The following is a 22935-nucleotide window of genomic DNA, read 5'->3' on the forward strand; positions in this document are numbered from 1 at the left end:
CAACATTATAAAAAAAAACGCTGCTCCAAATGCATCGAATGAAAGGGAAAAGGCAGCAAAAATGCAATAATCTTGGAAGAAAGCAGCAGAAAAAAAAACACTGAATTTATACTAAGTGTGAACACGGCCTAAGACTATGAAAATTGAAATAAAATAGAACTTGGAATATCACATTTTATTGTCTCATTTAAGGGGATATAATAGAGTGGCTACAAAGCGTATCTATCATTGTGGAGGACCTGCCCTGCCCTGCATTACAGATAAAGCCTATTGATTGTGTAATGCTTAGCTTCCCCTGTGGAGGCGCTGCAGGTAGGTAGAACATTTACTGCTAGGTTTCTTTACTAGGTTTGAATATCTTGTGATCAGCTTCAAAATTACCTTCTAAAAGGCCAAAGTGGAGAACCTTTTAGGACAAAACCAGGAGAGGAACTTACATAGAAAAACTATCATTGAAAGATTGACACCAGTTCTGTATTTTGGAGACACTTCTGGTTTTGGCAAAAAAATACTGATAAAATACTATGTGTGAATTAAGTCTTACTCCAGAGGCTTTACAAAAAGCATCTCTTGCTCTGGAGAACCTGGCATGTCCGTACATTACATGGAGATTAGATATGATTTCAATGTTTTATGCTTAATTTACCCTGTGGGGGTGCTATAGGGGAGCTGAACACTTTCTGACAGATCCCGCCAGATGACTGCAGTACCCTTAAGTCCCATCATTGAGGCACAATGGGATCAGCTTACTTTCGGGGAAGCCTTTTAATAAAAATAGACTGTATAAAGCACTTTAATTACTTTTTTTGCATGCAAGGGCACATAGGAGTGTGTAGATACCCCTGGGACTTGCTCTTCTAGATCTACCAATAAATCAATGACAGGATCTCCACAGCTAACTCCTGATTACCTATCACCATCTAGACCTACATGTAAACCTATAAGATACATGTAGTAACTGACCACTTACTCATGGATACTGGGGGAGTGGTGGCGGTGGTCGTAGTGAGCGTTGTCACTGGTATTGACGTGTAGCCGCTGGCTCTTCTGCCCTCTAGTGCCTGTCTGAGGCTGTGCAGCTGTACGCTGTTCAGCAGTGCGCGCTGCAATTCTGTAACCATTGCTCCGTTTTCAGGTCCAAGGTTTGTGATTTGCTCAGGTGACAGCTCCTTAGGAAAGCAAATTATTAAAGGGGTTGTCCAGGACTATTTCTTTTTTACTAGTAGTTGCTACCTACCTGCTTGTTGTGCCCAACGCCGATCTCTGCCGAGCGTTAACAGACCGCTCCTGCAGGTGATTCAGCAGCTTCCGCTGACATCAGTGGCTTCTCTTCTGCTCTTTTGTAGAGGCATGATTGCTGGCTCCCCACTGCCTAACTGCGGGGAGCCAGTTGTCAATCAGCATGACGTCAACAGAGCAGCCCGGAAGAGGAAGAGCTGTTCTGTAGACGTTGAGTAACTGAATTGCCCCCAGGAGCGGTCAGTGACCACTCTGTGCCGGCGCCGGGTACAAAGGCTCATAGTTTTTAGGCCCATAGTAAACAAAAATAGTCCTGGATAACCCCTTTAAAAAAAATTTAATCAATAATCCAAGTTATACGCACAGTAATTTCCTTAAATATAAATGTGTAGGTGTGTTAATATGGAGTCGGGCCACTTCTATGGTTACAACAGCTTTTATTCTTGGCATTGCACATGGTGTTAATGTCTCTCCTAGATGCTTCTCCTTGTATATAATAGTACTTGCACAGTTGAGCGGGAAAAAAATCAATCAGATCAGAAAATGTATAAAATTCACTTGTGGTAAGTAAGTTCATAAAGATTGACAGTGCCAAGTTTAAAGTCACTGACCTGGAGTCATCATTTTCTTTTTTATTTTTACGTCATTTTTCTTTTACGTCTTGTGGTATTCGCTGACGTTTATAGAGTCAAATTCATCAAAATGGCGCACACGGGTTTATGAATTTTGCTTAAAGTAAAAAATTGACTTTTTTTTACTGTCATTAATGATTTTTGCTATTATTTTTTTAGGAAAAATGTGCAACTTTTTCAAAATAGCACAAAATTTGGGACAGGCAGAAAATCATTCCAGGGGGGCACTGGAGTGGTATGGCGCTAAATGTTGTGACTTTCTAAGTCATACATGAAAAATCAGCCAAAAACATCTGGGATCACTAAGCTCCGACCACAAAAAAAAAAAAAAAAAATGTGTACATATAAAATATGGTTCAAAACAGGTGTGCACATAGAATAATGAATTGGGTGCTAACAAAAAAAGGAGCAAAACACAGAAAATTAGACAAAAAACAGACTCAAAGGCAATGAAGAATCAGGGTCACTGAGCTTTTTGGTGACTCAAAACTGGAAATGTCTGTAATTTGCATGGCTGTGTGGTTAAAGGGTTTCAGAAAACTCCTCTGAGCCAGCTGCAGTTTGTTTAAAAAAGAAAAAAAACGAAACTGTGCTTTACTCACCCTCCCCGGATCCAGCACTGAGTCTCTACCACTGCTCCTGATGTTGTTATTGTCTGCAGTGCTGATGTCACATCAACAGCGCTGCAGGAAATCACTGAGCTTGAGTTGACGGCACTGAGCTCAGTGATTGCCTGCAGTGTAGTAAAGACAATAACAGACAAACAGATACTAGGAGCAGAGGCAGAGACTCAGCGTTGGACCAGGGGAGGGTGAGTAACGAACAGATTGTTTGTTTTTAAAAATAAACTGCAGCGGGAAGACAGATAATTTCTGAAAAAGGAAAACCCCTTTCATTTATGCAAGTGATAGCAGCGGATCTAGATGAAAAGCTTAAACATCTGAAGTCAATAATTAGGAGGGTCGCCCACATCCTTTTGGCCATATACTGTACACATTAGAAAATGTGTATATATAATTACCTTAAATATCTCCTCAGGTATAAGTTTAATGGCGAAAGGCTGAATATAGGGCATAAGTTTGGAATCGAGCGTCTTGAAATCGTCCTTACTTATACCAGCTAAAAAAAGAAATTACAGAACAAGGACATTGGTCAGTACATCTTCAAATTAGAGATCCTGTATAGTAACACAGTCAATCATCTAGTATGTATAGTATATTACGCATTAAGAATTAACTATAACACATCAATGTATTTATTTTTTACTGGGGCTAAAATTCATCTTTGCAAGTGTGTTTCGTTAAAAATGTTGCACCTTTTGCCTTCTATAGCTTCTGTATGGCACTGATTATTGCTGGCTGCAGAATGAGATAACTGAGAATCAGTCAGTGAGCTTGTTCTGATGTTGAATTTTAGTTCTTAGACGTATTTTTCAGAACTCCTCTGTGCTGATTTTTGATCACATCAAAGTTGAATGAGCAGAGAATGTGGACAAACCCTTCCGGTTCTGGAAATTGTAGATTATTCTGCAGTTTGCTGCTGGTCACATCTGCAGATTTTCTGGGTTATTGTTTACTGGATTAACGGAATTTCACTGTACAAATTGCCCCAAAATTAACATTGGATTACCTGCTATGTAGCCAATGTCATTCAGTACATAATGGCTCCACTTTTCTGTTTTCCCATAAATCTTCTCGGTCTTACTCTTCAATGCTTGCAGGATTTGGTGGCTGCACGGGAAAGAACCAATTCTTGAAATAATTGAGCTAAATAAAAAAGAAAAGAAAAAGATCATCCAGAAGTCTACAACAAATTTAATATAGGGCTTAGTTCATAGGTCCATATGTCATTGTAGAGCATTTAGGGTGGTCCTCCACCCAGTGGCCCCCCAGATCTGACAGCCGCTCAGATCAGTTCTCACATTCATCTTAATGTCAACCATGTAATTCTACACTCATGTTTCAGCATGGGCAGTTAATAGTAAAATGATATGGTTCAAAGAATAAAATGAGAAGAAAAAGGTTGTCTTAGAATTCTATACATGCCAATGAAATATTACGGCAGGGGCGAAGAACTGATCTCGGGTGTCCGAGAAGCCCCAAATGCCCCTCTGCCACATAAGAAGACACTAGCATTATAAATGGCACCCGGTAAGCTGGAGCCCCTCAGACCCTGTTATAGATTTTGCATTAGGTCTTGGAGATTTAAAGAGTAATTGCTATTTATTTTTTCAAAATCAATCGAACACATGAAAATAAGAAACTTTGTAATATATCTTAGCAGAGAAATCTGCTTCTTTCTCCTCCTGGATAGGACTGAGCGGACTCCTGGAAGTTCGGTTTCTGGTACCCGACCAGAACTTTAGACCAAAGTTCGGTTCGGGTACCAAGAAAGTGAACCAGAACCCGAACCCATTGAAAACAACTTTGGAACTGGAAAATTCTCTCTCTACCGGACTTCCCCAGAACTCCAAACATTAAAGCGGATTTCAGGGAGAAATCCATGTTGGAAGTTTTGCACCTCAGTGTCCGGTACGAACCCAGAACTTTTAAGTTCGGGTTCACTCATCTCTAATGCAATGTGAACTCTTTGCCTTCAAGACTTAATTCTCTTCTGTACATTTGGTGAAACGTATAGAAGTTCTCCAGGCCTGCACAGCATTTCAGGAACACCTACCGAAACTCCAATGTGTGGATCTGATCTATCTGCTCGGGGTCAGCGGCGCATAGACTGGATCCCAACCCAGCTAGCTCAAAGCTCTTCAAATCATTTATTGATTTTCCAGAATCATTTAGAAAACCATAAAGTATGGACTTTGCCTGTGAAGTATGTAGAGGAAAAAAAAAAACGAAGATCCATGATTATGGTGATACATTTTGAGTTTTTTTTTTTATAGTTAGACATCTAGAACAGTTCCTCTACTACAGTCATTCCCAAGCTCCAGTCCGCACGGCACCACAAGATCATGTTTTTACGATTTCCTCAGTATTGTTCAGGTGAGAGAACCTGAGAGTACCTGCTGCCTTTATAATAAGTCCACCACCTGTGTAATACTAAGGAAATCCTGATCAGTTGGAGCCAGTGAGGACTGAAGTTTGGGAAACACTGATCTACAATGCAAAAGAAGAGAACAAAAAATTATTGGTCTGGACCTAGAAGATGGATGAAAGGTTGATGCACTGTATAAATGAAGTGTGAACAGGGCCTAAAGATGGAGCAGGAGAAAGGACAGTGGACTTGGGTAGGGGAGCAGGAGTTTCGACAGGAAGAGTGCAGAGAAAAGTGCTCAATAGGTGCGAAGATAGAGGTGTGTAAAAGGGCAGGTGAATGGATCAGGAGAAGACTTTTTGTTTTTCCCACCCGCTTTGGAGAATAGGATTTTATGAAGTGTGACCTTCAAATTGTTTTTTTTCATGTAGGGCAGAAAGTCACGATGTTTCCCCAAGGATCAGAGTAGTGGTAAAGGGCTTGCAGTATTCTTAGTCAGCTGGGAGGGCACGGCTGTGTGGTTCACCCTCGAGATGGCCTGCAGGACTATCAGCCAGAGCCATGTGTGACCCAGCTAACCAAGTGGTGGCGTCATGTCAGGCTTCCCGATATTATGTCTGCATTGTCATAATAAAAGTTATGAAGCGAACCATATACAACATTTTTTGCCCAAGAAATAATGGTGTTTGTGGCATTTGTTAAGGGGGAAAGAATGGGGTCCATATCTTATAACGAGCTGTGTGTCCATTACAGACTTTTATCCACTTGAAGTAAATAATTAAGATTCCTATACTGCATGACCTTATGTAGCGCTGGCGTCCCTGCCCTCTGCTAGGCAGGGACGCTGCTCCCCTCACCGCTCTGCTCCGTGCCCGGCGTCCTCTCCCCGCTCTGCTGTCAGCGCGCGCTCCTTCCCGGCGTCCTCCTCCCGCTCTGCTCTCAGCGCGCGCTCCTTCCCGGCCCCTGTGCTTAGGGCGCGCGCGCGCGCGCTCCCCTCCTCTCAAAGGGGCCGCGCGCGCCGTCCTAAGGAGTCCCCGGCCAATGGCCGGAGGACTTCATCATATATAAGGCACCTCCTCCAAAATGGAGGTGCCCGAGCAATGTTGTTTGCACCTGTGTCTCACCTGTGCTTCAGCCCTCAGGTCCCGCTGCCAGTTTCCTGCCAGTTTCCCGCTGCCAGTTTCCTGCCAGTTTCCTGCCAGTTTCCTGCCAGTTTCCTGCCAGTTTCCTGCCAGAATACTTGTTACCTGTCTGCCAGTCTGAGGTCCGACGGTCTGCCTTACTACTCCTGTCAGTCTGTCTAAAGGACCAGCCTGCCCGCTCACCTGGGAGCGCACATCAGCTACCTGCCTGCTTTCCTGAGGTCCGACGGTCTGCCTTACTACTCCGGTCAGTCTGTCTATGGACCAGCTTGCCCGCTCACCTGGGAGCGCTTCTCCGTTACCTGCCTGCTTGCCAGCCCGGAGGCTCCGTTGTCACGTGCTGTGACCACCAGCTATTCCAGACTCTTGCCCGCTCACCTGGGAGCGCTTCTCCGTTACCTGCCTGCTTGCCTACCTGGAGGCTCCGCCGTCACGTGCTGTGACCACCAGCTATTCCAGACTCTTGCCCGCTCACCTGGGAGCGCTTCTCCGTTACCTGCCTGCTTGCCAGCCCGGAGGTTCCGCCGTCACGTGCCGTGACCACCTGCTATTCCAGAGACTCTCGCTTGCTCACCTGGGAGCACACATCTACCATCTGCCTGCTAGCCTACCCGGAGGCTCTGCCATCACAGGTCGTACCTACCCTTTACCCAGAGACTGCCCTGATCACTTGCCGTATCTCCCTGTCCGTTCATCCAGAGACTGCCACCCGCTCCCTTACAAGGGTCGCCCCCTTGTATAGTAGCTCAGAGGTTCCGCCTCCCAGACCCGTTACACCTTATAAGCAATGAATGGTGATGGGAGTTGAGAAAAAAGGATCACAGGACTCAGGTCCAGCAACCACTTCCATAGCCCGTGGCTACTGGAGCAGAGTCCTGAGAGCCTCCTACTACCTGCAGCACAAGGCATGCAGGAGGAGGTCTGATCCAGCAGTCATGGACCACCAACGTGCCAGATGGTCCAGGGTCCTGCAAATCTTTTTTGCAACTATAATGGAAAATATTATATAATTTGAGTGCTACTATTAAAACTAGAACTCTGAGTAAGAAAAGTTGTAAAAACTTCGAAAAGTTTAATAACTTTCAGACTATGTATATGTGTACTCTTTAATAATTACAGTCCAAATTAAATTATTTATTTTTACCCACAGTCATAAATTAGCTCAAACTCTCCATGTAACCCTCACTTGCATCAGCAAAAACCCCTCTATAACCCTCACCTGTATAGCGGTCCATTCAGTCTGCTGGGTCAGTGCAGACACCATATCTGCAGAAGGTATGTATAGTTCATTGATCTCACCGACACTCAGGCTGGTGGCTATACGTCCCAATGCTGTGATGTGATAACTTTTCCATTCTGACAATGGCCCCCAAACCTTCGAAGTAAGAATGGAACATTTTCAAAATGTCAGATAACAAAAAGTTCATCCTGAGCGCGATGTAGCGCAACAAGCGTCATTACTGTACCATTTTTGCCCTTTCCTTCAAAACGAAAAGCTGGGATTGATTGAAACTTCCTACAGCCCCAAGAATGTGAACACATTTGGAGAAGGTGTCTGAAGTCATACACTGCAGCTCCTCGGACGTCCAGAAAGCATTGGCTTCACCCAATACCATCACTGTGGCAGAAGATGGCGCTCTAGTGCCTTTACACTCTGTACGTGACACATGAACATACGACATCTCATGAGTGGTTAGGTAGTCACCGACACATCACATACTGAATATGACCTGGCTACATGATGGTGAGCAATAGAATAGGCTAGTATACAGATGATAAAGGTGCCATTAATAACCGCGCTCCTCCATGAAAAAATATATATATGTCAGAGATGGATAATGTTCCCAGCATTTATTGGAGACTGTAAAAGCTATAAAAGACTACGCGTTTCGTGGACATCCCATCCACTTCTTCAGATACATAGCTGCTACTTATTACAACATGGAAGGGGTTTGGGAGGAGGTGGCTATATGTTGGGTATTGAAAGGAACGGCATATAGCCACCTCCCCTTGTCACTTTATGACAATCACCACCTATCCTTCTGTATGGGGGCTTTCTTCTGATAATGCCCACTTCTACTTCTACTGGGTATTGTAGGGAGGAACATAGTTGGTGCAATATTGCGCACCATACAATATTGGAATGAAGTTGCACTTGTGCCCTTTAGCATAAGGGGGCCTAATGATCTCTTCTGCCCATATGAGAAGACCGATGCTATTAAAGACAGTGATATTTAAGGTCCCTGTTGTGTATGTTGCATTGGGGTCCACAAGCTTCATCTTACACCATTACATACTGATGACACAATGTAAAATGTTCTGAAAGAAGAGAACCTTTACATATTCCATAATGCAGTTCACAGCGTGTTATACGCCACATCCAGGTGTAATCATGTTGTAGAATATGTGCTCACAGGTCGCTTCTTTCCTTTTTACTGCTGTGGATTTTATTGCGGAAAATAGTGCAGATTTGCCGCAGCAGATTTTACTCTTTAAGTTGCCGGTCAATTTTCAAGCGTTAGTTCAAATGGCAGAACATGGCAATGGTGGACAGCCCATTAAAGATCTATTTTACAATGCTGATACTGTAATACTTACCAGATTATCCAACTGGAAAAGAGGTTTTCTCATCATCGTAAATGGGCAAAATTGCAAACTGCTTGTAAACACAAACAACTTCATAATTTACCTCTTATTAAAAATCCTCTCCTTTCTCATGAACAATCATATTGTGCATTGCTTGCTGCTTTGTTACTGTCCACTGCTGCAGAAGTGGATGGTTTACTAGGCAATGTGCACAGCGCTTACAAGCTGTTTGCTATAGAGCTTGTAAATGCTACTCTAAAGCTGGCAGGCTCGCTGAATGCAGCCCACTTCAATCTCCGCAGGCTCCTTCAATGCTGAAGAGGCAAAATTGGACGAACGTACAGTGGGGCCAGTGTCTCAGCCAAGACAGTAGTCCAAACTGTGAATCATCAGGAGTAGAGATGAGCGGACCCATGGAAGTTTGGGTTCTGTTACCCAAAACAAACTTTATTCCAAAGAACTTGAACCTGAACTTGAACCAGAACCCAAACCCAATTGAAAACAATGGGAACCCGAACTTTTGAGTTGGAAATTCTCTCTCTCTCACTCTCCTCTCAGACTTGCCCCAGAACTCCGAACATTCCGGAAGAAGTCCGTGTTCAGCGTTTACCACCGGACACGTACTGTCCAGTATGAACGCCGAACTTTTAAGTTCGAGTTCGCTAATCTGTAATCAGGAGCCTACTGCTCCCCAGTAAACAGGAACGTGAGAGGCAGGGGAGCTGTGTGCTCCTGAAGATAGGATCATGAGAATAACCCTTAAACTTTTGTTGTTACCCCTCAGAAATGTAATCTGAATTTTATCTGCTGTTGCACATTAATTAGATGTGAACTAAAAGAAATGCTAAAAAAAAGATAAAAAAATGCACAATTTTTGTTTAGGTGGAAAGAAAAGATGATTTTGATCTTTCGGGCAAATTTTAAAACAAGACTTCATCACAATGCTTCTCTTTTAGATCCTGATAGTTCAGGCTATTCAATACCTGAATAGACATTTGTTTGATGGCCGGTGAACAATGAGGCTTTTGAATACCAGGGAGAAGAGGGGAAATGGCATCTTTATGACGTCTGCAGAATGTGACTAACAAGCAGGATAATAAGCTTTACCTGCTGTCTGCTCAGGCTCAGATATGTTGGCACCATGTAAGTGAATGGCATCGAATAAGCCTGATAGCATCTCATCACTGCGGGCAATGCCGGCTGCTCCCGATACAATCTCTGATACCAGATTCTGGAACTGGACACAAGCAAGGAGAGAAGGGTACACGAATGAAATGTCGTAAACACCAAAGCAACGGAGGCTTTTATTCTGGTGACCGAAGTATGACATTTTGAAACTTCTCACATGGTTAATTTTGGAACATTTTGTCGTCAAGTGCACTGAGAATCTGAGAAAACACTAAATCTAGAAATGAAACATAAATGTGTTAGTGAACGGCTTACTTCATGGACCAACAAGATTGGTGCAGTAAACGATGTCGAGAATCACAAGGAGCGGCATGCACGTGAATGGCTGCCTACACACAATTTTTCATGTATTTTTTTTTTAACTGCATTTTTACTTATAGTTTTTTATTGCACTTTTGTCACGGGTGAGTCAGATGTAACAGACAGTCGCTCTGGATCTTTCTGCAGACGGTCACTGCGTTTGGCATTGCAGACGCTTTCTTAATCCTTCTGACTTTTGGACCCAGCGGCAACCTCCCTCCTGCTCTGATTGACACACCCTGGTCTGGGGTGGTCTAAGTTTTCCCCCCTTTTGTTTGTCTCCCTTGTTTTCTTTAGTTTATAGTGGGGACTGACCAGTGTTCATCCCCCCTCCCTATCTAGGGCCTAGCTCTAGGAATATACAGGGCTTAGGTTTCCTGTTCGGCGATTGGTGTGGAACCAATATAGGGATGGTAGGGGAGGCAGGGTGTTATTAGATCTGCTTAGGGGTCTCCACTCCCCCTTTCCCTAGTGTCTGGGCTTCCTTCCCTTCATCCCTTCATGTTGCACTTAGTCTTTCCCACACTGTGCATCACACCTTTTCCATGTTTTATTATTACTATTTGCTCAAATTTACAAAGTATTTTTACAAACAGTCATAAGGTCTCACGCAATGTCATGGCATCGTGGGGCCTAATAAATGCTAGAGGAGTCCAGGAGACCGGGTGCAGAAGTAGTGAAGACCGCACTGTTCTGTCTGCCCCAGAGGACTGGACCCCACACAAGGCCAGTGCAAATCTTTTTGCTCAACTTTAATAATGTGTTTTTGAACCGGCATTTTTATTGATGTTTTTTTTCTTTAATTTTTTCATTAAAGGTTTGAAAAACGCAACAGCAAAAAAAAAACATGTCATATAACACATGAATTCCCTACTAATTAAAGTGAACCTGACACCCCCCAAAAATGCTATTTACCTGTAGATATAGTGGTAATCTGCAAGCATATAGCGTTTAAATCCTGTGTAAAGCGGCGGGTGCAGGGAGAAAATGAATTTATATTCTCCCTGCAGCCGCTTACATTCAGTTATAGGGGTAGTCCAGGGGGCAGTAACAATCACTCGTCACTATATAGTAAGCGCAGTAATCATTCCCCCTGCACCTTGACATCCTGCTCTGTACAAATGCTGGACACAAACTCTGTAAAGCAGACTGTCAATCATTGTCCCAGTGAGTGAACACAGCGCACTCACAATGTAGTGAGCGGTGACTGTTACAGCCCCCTGCACTGCCCAGATTACTGGAAGCGAACTGGAAGCGTTTCAGGGAGAATATAACTTCATTTTCTCCATGTAGCTGCTGCTCCAGTAAACCAGCCTGGCACAATTAACATGCTATTTCTCTGCAGATTATCACTACAGTGGGTACGGAAAGTATTCAGACCCCTTTAAATTTTTCACACTTTGTTTCATTGCAGCCATTTGGTAAATTCTAAAGAGCTCATTTTTTTTCTCATTAAAGTATACTCTGCATCCCATCTTGACTGAAAAAAAAAACAGAAATGTAGAAATTTTTGCAAATTTATTAAAAAAGGAAAACTGAAATATACATGGTCATAAGTATTCAGACACTTTGCCCAGACACTCATATTTAAGTCACATGCTGTCCATTCCCTTGTGATCCTCTTTGAGATGGTTCTACTCCTTCATTGGAGTCCAGCTGTGTTTAATTAAACTGATAGGACTTGATTTGGAAAGGCACACACCTGTCTATATAAGACCTCACAGCTCACAGTGCATGTCAGATCAAATGAGAATTATGAGCTCAAAGGAACTGCCCAAGGAGCTCAGAGACAGAATTGTGGCAAGACACAGATCTGGCCAAGGTTACAAAAGAATTTCTGCATTACTCAAGGTTCCTAAGAGCACAGTGGCCTCCATAATCCTTAAATGGATGAAGTTTGGAACCACCAGAAGTCTTCCTAGACCTGGCCGTCCAGCCAAACTGAGCAATCGTGGGAGAAGAGCCTTTGTGAGAGAGGTAAAGAAGAACCCCAAGATCACTTGATCAATTACTTTCTGACCAACTCTCTCAATCTGCTTGCCGTCACTGAAACCTGGACCCAGGATTCTGATACTGTCTCCCCTGCCGCTATTTCTCATAGCTGCTTGCATTTTTCCCATTCCCCAAGATCTGCGAACAGACTTGGTGGTGGAGTCGGCATACTCCTGTCCCCGCAATGCACCTTCCAGGTCTTCCCCCCCCCCCCAGTTACATCACTCTCATTCCCTTCTTTTGAAGTCCACATCATCAGGCTCTTCCATCCCCTCTCCCTCAGAGTAGCGGCCGTATACCATCCCCCAGGCTCACCCACCCAGCTCCTTGACCATTTTTCTGACTGGCTGCCGCACTTCATGTCCTCAGATTTACCAACCCTTATCCTGGGAGACTTCAACATCCCCATAAACAGCCCCACCTCCTCATCCGCATCCCAGCTTCTATCTTTAACCACTTTTCTTGGCCTCTCACAGCTTTCAACATCTGAGACACACAAAGGCGGAAACACCCTTGATCTGGTCTTTGTCCGGCTTTGTTCAATCCCCCACCTAGATAACTCCCCTCTTCCACTCTCTGATCATAACATTCTCTTCTTCACGCTCACAAATCCCCGCCCGGCCCAGCACACTCCTACCTATCACACATTCAGAAACCTACAAGCCATTAACCCTCATACACTTACAGACTCCCTTCACTCATCACTGTCCCCAATCTCCTCTCTGTCCTGTCCTGATCTAGCTGTAAACCACTACAATGACACTCTCAGAAGCACGCTGGACCAACAAGCGCCCCTCACCCTCAGAACCCCTAAACACAGAGTAAAACAGCCCTGGCTCACACCGCAAACCCGATTTCTCCAGCGTTGCTCTAGAAGTGCCAAACGCCTATGGAGTAAAACTCGCACACTAGAAAACTTGATCCACTATAAATTTATGTTAAAAACATATAACTCTGACCTTCACCTACCCAAACAGACCTACTTCACCACCCTGATCTCCTCACTATCCAACAACCCCAAAAAACTCTTCGACACCTTTCACTCCCTCCTCAGTCCTAAAGCCCAGGCCCCCATCACGGACATTTGTGCTGAGGACTTGGCCTCCTACTTCACAGAGAAAATAGACACCATCCATCAGGAAATCAGCTCCTAGCCACCAAGTGCCATGACTCCAATCCCGCCCCACATCCCCTCTGGATCACTCTCCACATTTGACCCAGTCACAGAAGACGAAGTCTCCAGGCTCCTCTCTTCTTCTCATCCCACTACATGCACCACTGACCCCATCCCCTCACATCTACTCCAGTCTTTCTTCAGTCGTCACTACTCACCTAACTAAAATCTTCAACCTCTCCCTCTCTTCTGGTATCTTCCCCTCCTCCTTCAAACACTCCATCATTACTCCATTACTAAAAAAAAAACCTTCCTTGACCCTTCCAGCACAAACAAATACAGACCAGTCTCCAATCTTCCCTTCATCTCTAAACTCTTGGAGCGCCTGGTCTACTCATGCCTTACCAGTTACCTCTCCACTCACTCTCTTCTAGACCCATCACAGTCCGGCTTCCGCTCCCTACATTCTACAGAAACTGCACTCATCAAAGTAACCATGACCTTCTGACAGCAAAACGTAATGGTAACTACTCTCTGCTCATTCTTCTTAACCTCTCTGCATCTTTTGACACCATTGACCACCACCTCCTACTCTCTATGCTCCACTCAGTCGGCTCTTTCCTGGTTCTCCTCCTACCTATCTGACCGCTCTTTCAGTGTATCGTTTTGCTGGCTCCACTTCTTCCCCCCTTCCTCTCACTATTGGGGTTCCTCAGGGTTCAGTCCTTGGCCTTCTTGTCTTCTCTCTCTACATGGCCCCAATTGGACAGACCATCAGCAAATTTGGTTTTCAGTACCATCTTTGTGCTGATGACACGCAACTATACACCTCATCCCTTGACCTTACCCCCACTGTACTACAGGACACCAGTGACTGTCTGGCCGCAGTTTCTAACATCATGTCCGCTCTCTATCTGAAACGCAACCTTTCCAAAACTGAACTCCTGCTCACGCCGTCTACTCACCTCCCTAAATCTGACATCTCTCTCTCTGTGTGTGGCACCACAATAATGCCGAGCCAACAGGCGCGTTGTCTGGGCGTTCTGTTTGACACCAATCTTTCCTTCACCTCCCATATACAATCTCTTGCCCGCTCTTGTCACTTGCACCTGAAGAACATCTCTAGAATTTGCCCCTTTCTCACCTTGGAAACAACAAAAACCCTCACTGTTGCCCTGATCTACTCGCGCCTTGATTACTGTAACTCTCTATTAATTGGCCTCCCCCTCACTCGACTTTCCCCTCTCCAGTCCATCCTTAATGCTGCAGCCAGGCTCATCTATTTGGCTAACCGTTACTCAGACTCCTCCGCTCTGTGCCCGTCATTGCACTGGCTGCCCATGAATTATAGGATCCAATTTAAATAGCTTGTTTTCACCCACAAAGCTCTCGACAGTGTTGCACCCCCCTACATCTCTTCCCTCATTTCTGTTTATTGGCCTACCCGTTCTCTATGCTCCGCAAGCGACTTTCGACTAACATCCGCACTAATCCGTACCTCCCACTCCCAGCTTCAAGACTTCTCCCGAGCTGCACCTATTCTTTGGAATGTTCTACCCCAAGGAATTTGGATGAACCACAACTTACACAGTTTTAAGTGCTCCCTAAAAACACACCTGTTTAGGGCGGTCTATCACGTTCCCTAATCGAAGTCCTTTTATATTCCTATAGCCAATCCCTTATTTCTCCATACATACAGTACAGACCAAAAGTTTGGACACACCTTCTCATTTAAAGATTTTTCTGTATTTTCATGACTTTGAAAATTGTACATTCACACTGAAGGCATCAAAACTATGAATTAACACATGTGGAATTATATACTTAACAAAAAAGTGTGAAACAACTGAAAATATGTCTTATATTCTAGGTTCTTCAAAGTAGCCACCTTTTGCTTTGATGACTGCTTTGCACACTCTTGGCATTCTCTTGATGAGCTTCAAGAGGTAGTCACCGGAAATGGTTTTCACTTCACAGGTGTGCCCTGTCAGGTTTAATAAGTGGGATTTCTTGCCTTATAAATGGTGTTGGGACCATCAGTTGTGTTGTGCAGAAGTCAGGTGGATACACAGCTGATAGTCCTACTGAATAGACTGTTAGAATGTGTATTGTGGCAAGAAAAAAGCAGCTAAGTAAAGAAAAATGAGTGGCCATCATTACTTTAAGAAATGAAGGTCAGTCAGTCCGAAAAATTGGGTATGTGTCCCCAAGTGCAGTTGCAAAAACCATCAAGCGCTACAAAGAAACTGGCTCACATGAGGACTGCCCCAGGAAAGGAAGACCAAGAGTCACCTCTGCTTCTGAGGATAAGTTTATCCGAGTCACCAGCCTCAGAAATCGCAGATTAACAGCAGCTCAGATTAGAGACCAGGTCAATGCCACACAGAGTTCTAGCAGCAGACACATCTCTACAACAACTGTTAAGAGGAGACTTTGTGCAGCAGGCCTTCATGGTAAAATAGCTGCTAGGAAACCACTGCTAAGGACAGGCAACAAGCAGAAGAGACTTGTTTTGGCTAGAGAACACAACGAATGGACATTAGACCAGTGGAAATCTGTGCTTTGGTCTGATGAGTCCAAATTTGAGTTCTTTGGTTCCAACCACCGTGTCTTTGTGCGACGCAGAAAAGGTGAACGGATGGACTCTACATGCCTGGTTCCCACCATGAAGCATGGAGGAGGAGGTGTGATGGTGTGGGGGTGCTTTGCTGGTGACACTGTTGGGGATTTATTCAAAATTGAAAGCATACTGAACCAGCATGCCTACCACAGCATCTTGCAGTGGCATGCTATTCCATCCAGTTTGTGTTTAGTTGGACCATCATTTATTTTTCAACAGGACAATGACCCCAAACACACCTACAGGCTGTGTAAGGGCTATTTGACCAAGAGGGAGAGTGATGGGGTGCTACGCCAGATGACCTGGCCTCCACAGTCACCAGACCTGAACCCAATCGAGATGGTTTGGGGTGAGCTGGACCGCAGAGTGAAGGCAAAAGGGCTAACAAGTGCTAAGCATCTCTGGGAACTCCTTCAAGATTGTTGGAAGACCATTTCCGGTGACTACCTCTTGAAGCTCATCAAGAGAATGCCAAGAGTGTGCAAAGCAGTCATCAAAGCAAAAGGTGGCTACTTTGAAGAACCTAGAATATAAGACATATTTTCAGTTGTTTCACACTTTTTTGTTAAGTATATAATTCCACATGTGTTAATTCATAGTTTTGATTCCTTCAGTGTGAATGTACAATTTTCAAAGTCATGAAAATACAGAAAAATCTTTAAATGAGAAGGTGTGTCCAAACTTTTGGTCTGTACTGTAAGTCTCCACCAAACCTAAAAGCTCTACAGACACAGGCTGGTGATGAGTTCATGCAGCCTTTATCTATCACTCATCCCCTCAAGATGGCTGGGCCATCATTGTAAATAAGCCCCTATACTTTGTGTCACCCCCACCTCATTGTAGATTATAAGCTCTTACGAGCAGGGTCGTCATTATTTTTGCTTTAATTATTGTATTATCTTTAGCTATGTTACTTATGACTGTTTTATATGAACCTCTGAATTGTAAAGCGCTGCAGAACATGTTGGCGCAATATAAATAAAGATTATTATTATTATTATTATTATCACTGTGGCTGAGCTCCAGTAGGAGATCGGAGAAAGTTCCACAATGTCAACGATCACTGCAGCCCTCCACCAGTCAGGCCTTTATGGCAGAGTGGCCCGCCGGAAGCCTGTCCTCAGTGAAAGCCCGCATAGAATTTGCTCAAAACACATGAAGGACTCTCAGACAATGAGAAATAAGATTCTCTGGTCTGATGAGATGAAGATAGAACTTTTTGGTGATAATTCTAAATGGTATGTGTGGAGAAAACCAGGCACTGCTCATCACCTGCCCAATACAATCCCAACAGTGAAACATGGTGGTGGCAGTGACGCGCCCCCTGGGCCATATTCTTTAGGGGGAATATCCGGAGCCGGATCAGATGGGAGTTGTAGTCTTCCGAGTGGCTGTGACCCGGTCCGTGCCCAGGGTGTCAAACTCAGTTGTATGTGGCAGTCCTACAGATGTTAATAAGTTCTTAATGTCGACTACGCCACCCGTTGTATTGCGGTCACTATGGCCGCCGCTGCAGCAGGGTCCGCTGAGGCTGATGGTGTAGGTGCAGCTTTTGATGGTATAACCCCCAACGGGTGGAGTATCGCCTCAGGGGGATCAGGTGCAGAGGATGGGGGTTGTGGTGATGCAGTGTAGACGGCAATCAGAGACAGAGTCGGGTTATGCAGTTTAGGATGTTTACTCACTGCTGATGTTCCGGTCACTCCAGCTTCGAGTGACCTCCCGAGCCGTGCTGCGTCCACCAGGTTCTGGATCCAGCCAACCCCCAAATAAGTCCGGAGCGTGACCCTGAGCTCTCCTTCTGTCCTTTCTCTGGCCGTCCCCACTATTGATCCACCCAGGTCCAGCTCCCTCGGGCCTTCTGTTGGGAGACCCTTGGCCTTGGGTTACCTGACCCTCCACGTGGTATGCCTTCGTGGTGGATGTGGTGGGTGGCCGTGGCAGACGCTGCCCACGGCCTCCGGTCTCTGGCTGGGGTGTGTTTTTACCCCCACCAGCTTGGGTTCCGGTACCCTGATGCCGACTCTTCACCCGGGGATTTAATTTGGGTTCTTGGAGTCCTCTCTTCTGTTTCCCCCTCTGGGTCTCTCTTTCTCCTCTCTCACTCTGGGTCTCTCTTCTCCTCTGCTCGCTGACTTTCTCTCTGCAACTGACCCTGTTCTTAGTTGGTGCCCACCTTATATACACCCTCTATGTGTGAGCTCAGGTGACCAGCACCCAATGAGCTCCTATCTTTACCCAGGCTGCTCCCCCTATCTGCCCCTACACTACTTGGGATGTACCACCCCCCTCCCACTCCAGCCAGGAACAGACTCGGTCGTACCTGCACATTTCTAAGTGGGAGTACCGTCGGCCTGTTCCTCGGAAATGGGATGTATGTAGTGCATGCAGCCTACCGAGCTCAGTTCCACACTCCATCCTTACCCGGGAGTGGAATATCACACCTCTGGGTTGAGGTGCAATACCCCTGTAGCAGCCGAATCCTCAGGGTGCTACATTCCCCCCTGGTAAATCACAGCACGTCCTCGGGCTGTAAGACATAAAAACACCAAAACATACAATTTTTGCATAAACATATAAAACATATAAAACATATAAAACATTATATATATATAAAACATTCTCGTCGCCTCTGGCTCCTCCTCCGGTCACTGTGCAACGTGTGACCGGGTAAAGTGCGACAGTCTCTCTGGAAAAACTGGTTTTCCTATAAAACCGGTAGGGGCGCTTTAGGACGCGCAACTATATACAGGGATATGGCCGCTCTCAGTCCTCGGCCAGGTATTGGGGAGGAATGACCGCTCTCAGTCCTCGGTCAGTGGGATTAAGGGTAAATGGGTGAACAGTTCACATCAGCTGGTCCCAACGGGGACTATATTTGCAGTAACAGTTTCTTTGTACCCCGGTCGGGTAACTATTTACAGCACCTGCTCCGCTGTACTTAACGACGTCTTCCTCCTGCTCTTTCTTTGGGGATCTTAGCTTCAGACCCGTCCGGGTCCTCTTGCTCTTCCTCCTCACATCGCAGCTCCTCTTCTGTCAGGCGATGCACATGGAGGGCGTAAGGTCCTTTGGCACACTTGTGCCGGGTGAAGGTGACCTCGTCCCCGATGTAAAGGTCACGACCTCTGTGCCCCTCCGGCAGATGGGACTCCACGTCTCTGCGCGTGACAAAGACGTCGCCGGGGGTGTTGTGGTCTCGGATGAAGCCCCACCCATGCTGCAGGTTAAACTTTATCACAGTCCCGGTGGTGCGGGGACTATGCGCTGCACGGGGGTCTCTCCTGGCCCGACTCTTCTGCTCCGCGCTCTTTACTTGAGCTAGCTGTTCCCGGACCCGCCTCTCTCTCCGCTCCCTCTCGAAGTCCTCGAGCTGTTGGCGGCAGCACTCAGCACGCTCCGCTGCAGCTGCCCGAGTCTCTTGAGTGAACCCCATAAGATCTTCTCCGGTGGGGTCCCACTCAAACTGTGCTTCCGCTAGCGGGGGCGAGATCCTCTTTACGGGCTTTGGAGCCGGGATCAGGGGTTCATCCAGGGGTCTCTCTCTCCGGAGTCGGGGATGGTGGAACTCCGGTGGCCATATAAATGGCTGCCCATCCGGGCACGTATGTTGGGCGTACAGGTCCTCTCCCAGATGCGGCACTCTTGGTCTTATGGGCGCGGTGGTGGTGGCGCCCGGGTTGCCCGGGCCTTGCGGCCAGGCCTGGGGTATCTGGAAGGTAAAGGGCACCGTAAGGACGGCGGCGCCCTGGGCTACTTGGCCCTGCGACCAGGCCGGGGGCTCCGCGGAGGTAGGGGGCGCTTTTGGTATTGCGGCGCCCGGGGGTACTAGGCCTTGCGACCAGGCTGGTGGTACTTCCTGCTTGGTCACGCTCGGGGTCGAGGCGTGTGACGTCACAGGGGTCGCGGCTCCCGTTTGAGGCCTAGTCTGCGGCGGTGACGTTGCAGCGACGGGCACGGCAGGATAGACTTCGGGCTCTGCGACGGGGAGCTGGGGCAGGTACGCGGTTTCCCGGTTTGGGGTATAGACGTCCCCTTTACTTGCCTCCACTCGTTCGGCTCCCTTCTCGGCGCCGTCTCCAGCCTTCAGTCCTCCCGCGCCATCCTCAGAGGCGGTCTGTCTCCTCGTCTCGGGTGGCGTGCTCCGCTGACAGGTCTCGGTCTGCTGGGCCATCTCACGGCTCCACTCCGCCAACGTCTCTCGCTGCACCCGGGCCATCCTCCTTGCGAGGCCCTCCAGAGCGGTCTGTGCACACTCCCGGTCTCGGGGGAGCTGTGCTAGGACCTCCACTAGTCCTAGTGGGGTCGTTGTTTCCAGCAGGCTCCTGACCAACGGGTCGGTGCTGCTCTGCTCTCCTACAGTCGTCTCCAGCAGGCTCCTGGCCAGCGGGCCGGTGCTGCTCTGCTCTCCCTCCTCGGTTTCTAGCAGGCTCCTGGCCAACGGGCCGGTGCTGCTCTGCTTTCTCGCCATCTCCGGGTAAGCTCCTCCGATCTTCTTCTCCAGGCTTCTTGCCTCCGGGTGCGCTCGCTCTGGACTGCTCCAGGCGGCACCCATCTTTTTTCTCTCCTTTCGTCTCCTCCCACTTCGAGGGCGGTCCCGGGGCCACTTGGTGACTGTCAGCCCCAGGGGGAGTTCTTTCACGCTGACAGACACCTCTAGCATCACAGTCTCTGTTGGTGGGGGCGGTTTCCATTTTTGGCGCCATTTTCGGTCCTGGCCCACGATGGGAGGTGGCCTCTTGCCACCCTCTGGCACGCCCATAATGGCGTCCGCTCTTCCAAGGCGGGAAACCTTTGGAAATGGCGGGAATCGCTTCCCAGTGGCGGGAAACTCTGCAGATGGCGGGAAAACGCGGTTAATGGCGGACAACCGGCGGGAATCGACTGGTGATGGGGTCCGATGGCGGGGACCCTCCGGAACCGGCAGGAGACTTCTTTCTGAGGTAAACTTGCACTTTTCTTCAGGCACGCAGTACCCGGTTGTTGCGGGCACGTAATCCTGCCGACTACGCCAAAGTTGACGCGCCCCCTGGGCCATATTCTTTAGGGGGAATATCCGGAGCCGGATCAGATGGGAGTTGTAGTCTTCCGAGTGGCTGTGACCCGGTCCGTGCCCAGGGTGTCAAACTCAGTTGTATGTGGCAGTCCTACAGATGTTAATAAGTTCTTAATGTCGACCACGCCACCCGTTGTATTGCGGTCACTATGGCCGCCGCTGCAGCAGGGTCCGCTGAGGCTGATGGTGTAGGTGCAGCTTTTGATGGTATAACCCCCAACGGGTGGAGTATCGCCTCAGGGGGATCAGGTGCAGAGGATGGGGGTTGTGGTGATGCAGTGTAGACGGCAATCAGAGACAGAGTCGGGTTATGCAGTTTAGGATGTTTACTCACTGCTGATGTTCCGGTCACTCCAGCTTCGAGTGACCTCCCGAGCCGTGCTGCGTCCACCAGGTTCTGGATCCAGCCAACCCCCAAATAAGTCCGGAGCGTGACCCTGAGCTCTCCTTCTGTCCTTTCTCTGGCCGTCCCCACTATTGATCCACCCAGGTCCAGCTCCCTCGGGCCTTCTGTTGGGAGACCCTTGGCCTTGGGTTCCCTGACCCTCCACGTGGTATGCCTTCGTGGTGGATGTGGTGGGTGGCCGTGGCAGACGCTGCCCACGGCCTCCGGTCTCTGGCTGGGGTGTGTTTTTACCCCCACCAGCTTGGGTTCCGGTACCCTGATGCCGACTCTTCACCCGGGGATTTAATTTGGGTTCTTGGAGTCCTCTCTTCTGTTTCCCCCTCTGGGTCTCTCTTTCTCCTCTCTCACTCTGGGTCTCTCTTCTCCTCTGCTCGCTGACTTTCTCTCTGCAACTGACCCTGTTCTTAGTTGGTGCCCACCTTATATACTCCCTCTATGTGTGAGCTCAGGTGACAGCACCCAATGAGCTCCTATCTTTACCCAGGCTGCTCCCCCTATCTGCCCCTACACTACTTGGGATGTACCACCCCCCTCCCACTCCAGCCAGGAACAGACTCGGTCGTACCTGCACATTTCTAAGTGGGAGTACCGTCGGCCTGTTCCTCGGAAATGGGATGTATGTAGTGCATGCAGCCTACCGAGCTCAGTTCCACACTCCATCCTTACCCGGGAGTGGAATATCACACCTCTGGGTTGAGGTGCAATACCCCTGTAGCAGCCGAATCCTCAGGGTGCTACAGCAGCATCATGCTATGGGGGTGTTTTTCAGCTGCAGGGACAGAACGACTGGTTGCAATTGAAGGAAACATGAATGTGGCAAACTACAGAGATATCCTGGATGAAAACCTCTTCCAGAGTGCTCTGGACCTCCGGTTTGGCCGAAGGTTCACCTTCCAACAAGACAATGACCCTAAGCACACAGCTAAAAGAACAAAGGAGTGGCTTCAGAACAACTCTGTGACCATTCTTGACTGGCCCAGCCAGAGCCCTGACCTAAACCCAATTGAGCATCTCTGGAGACACCTGAAAATGGCTGTCCACCAGCGTTCACCATCCAACCTGACGGAACTGGAGAGGATCTGCAAGGAAGAATGGCAGAGGATCCCCAAATCCAGGTGTGAAAAACTTGTTGCATCATTCCCAAGAAGACTCATGGCTGGACTAGCTCAAAAGGGTGCTTCTACTCAATACTGAGCAAATACTGAATACTTATGACCATGTGATATTTCAGTTTTTCTTTTTTAATAAATTTGCAAACATTTCTATATTACAGTCGTTTTCAGTCAAGATGGGGTGCAGAGTGCACTTTAATGAGAAAAAATGAACTTTTTAGAATTTACCAAATGGCTGAAATGAAACAAAGAGTGAAAAATTTAAAGGAGTTTGAATACTTTCCGTCCCCACTGTATGTCTGTAGGTAAATAGCATTTCTGGACTGACAGTTTCCCTTTAAGAAAATTAGTGGATGGCTATTTGAGAAAAATAAAAACAAGGCAAAAAAAAGCACTTGAAAAATTCATAATTATCTGTTGTGAGGCAGTGACCGGGATCGTATACGAGGGGAGTTATATATCCCCCAGAATGTGTACAGAGACCTATTAAATCCATTGGAGTGCATTGCAGTCACAAACTCACCTGCGGCTGCAATGCAGGAATGAAGGTGAGCTTTGAC

The 22935-nt window shown here is 47.1% G+C and overlaps 1 protein-coding gene across 1 annotated transcript in view; it reads right to left on the reverse strand.

The window, feature by feature from the left end:
• The window catches only part of OTOA (otoancorin), a 98123-nt gene that overhangs the window by 384 nt on the left and 74804 nt on the right, over nucleotides 1-22935 (reverse strand). Inside the window, exons 23-29 of the mRNA XM_073646145.1 lie at nucleotides 9695-9824; nucleotides 7468-7655; nucleotides 7221-7376; nucleotides 4548-4690; nucleotides 3501-3637; nucleotides 2893-2990; nucleotides 971-1169 (exon numbers count right to left, since the gene is read on the reverse strand). Coding sequence (XP_073502246.1) covers nucleotides 971-1169; nucleotides 2893-2990; nucleotides 3501-3637; nucleotides 4548-4690; nucleotides 7221-7376; nucleotides 7468-7655; nucleotides 9695-9824 — 1051 coding nt within the window. The remainder of the gene's footprint in view (nucleotides 1-970; nucleotides 1170-2892; nucleotides 2991-3500; nucleotides 3638-4547; nucleotides 4691-7220; nucleotides 7377-7467; nucleotides 7656-9694; nucleotides 9825-22935) is intronic.

This window comes from Phyllobates terribilis, unplaced genomic scaffold, assembly GCF_046119375.1.
Source record: "Phyllobates terribilis strain yellow unplaced genomic scaffold, ASM4611937v1 Scaffold_9__5_contigs__length_417890890, whole genome shotgun sequence".
In the NCBI taxonomy this organism is placed as follows: domain Eukaryota; kingdom Metazoa; phylum Chordata; class Amphibia; order Anura; family Dendrobatidae; genus Phyllobates; species Phyllobates terribilis.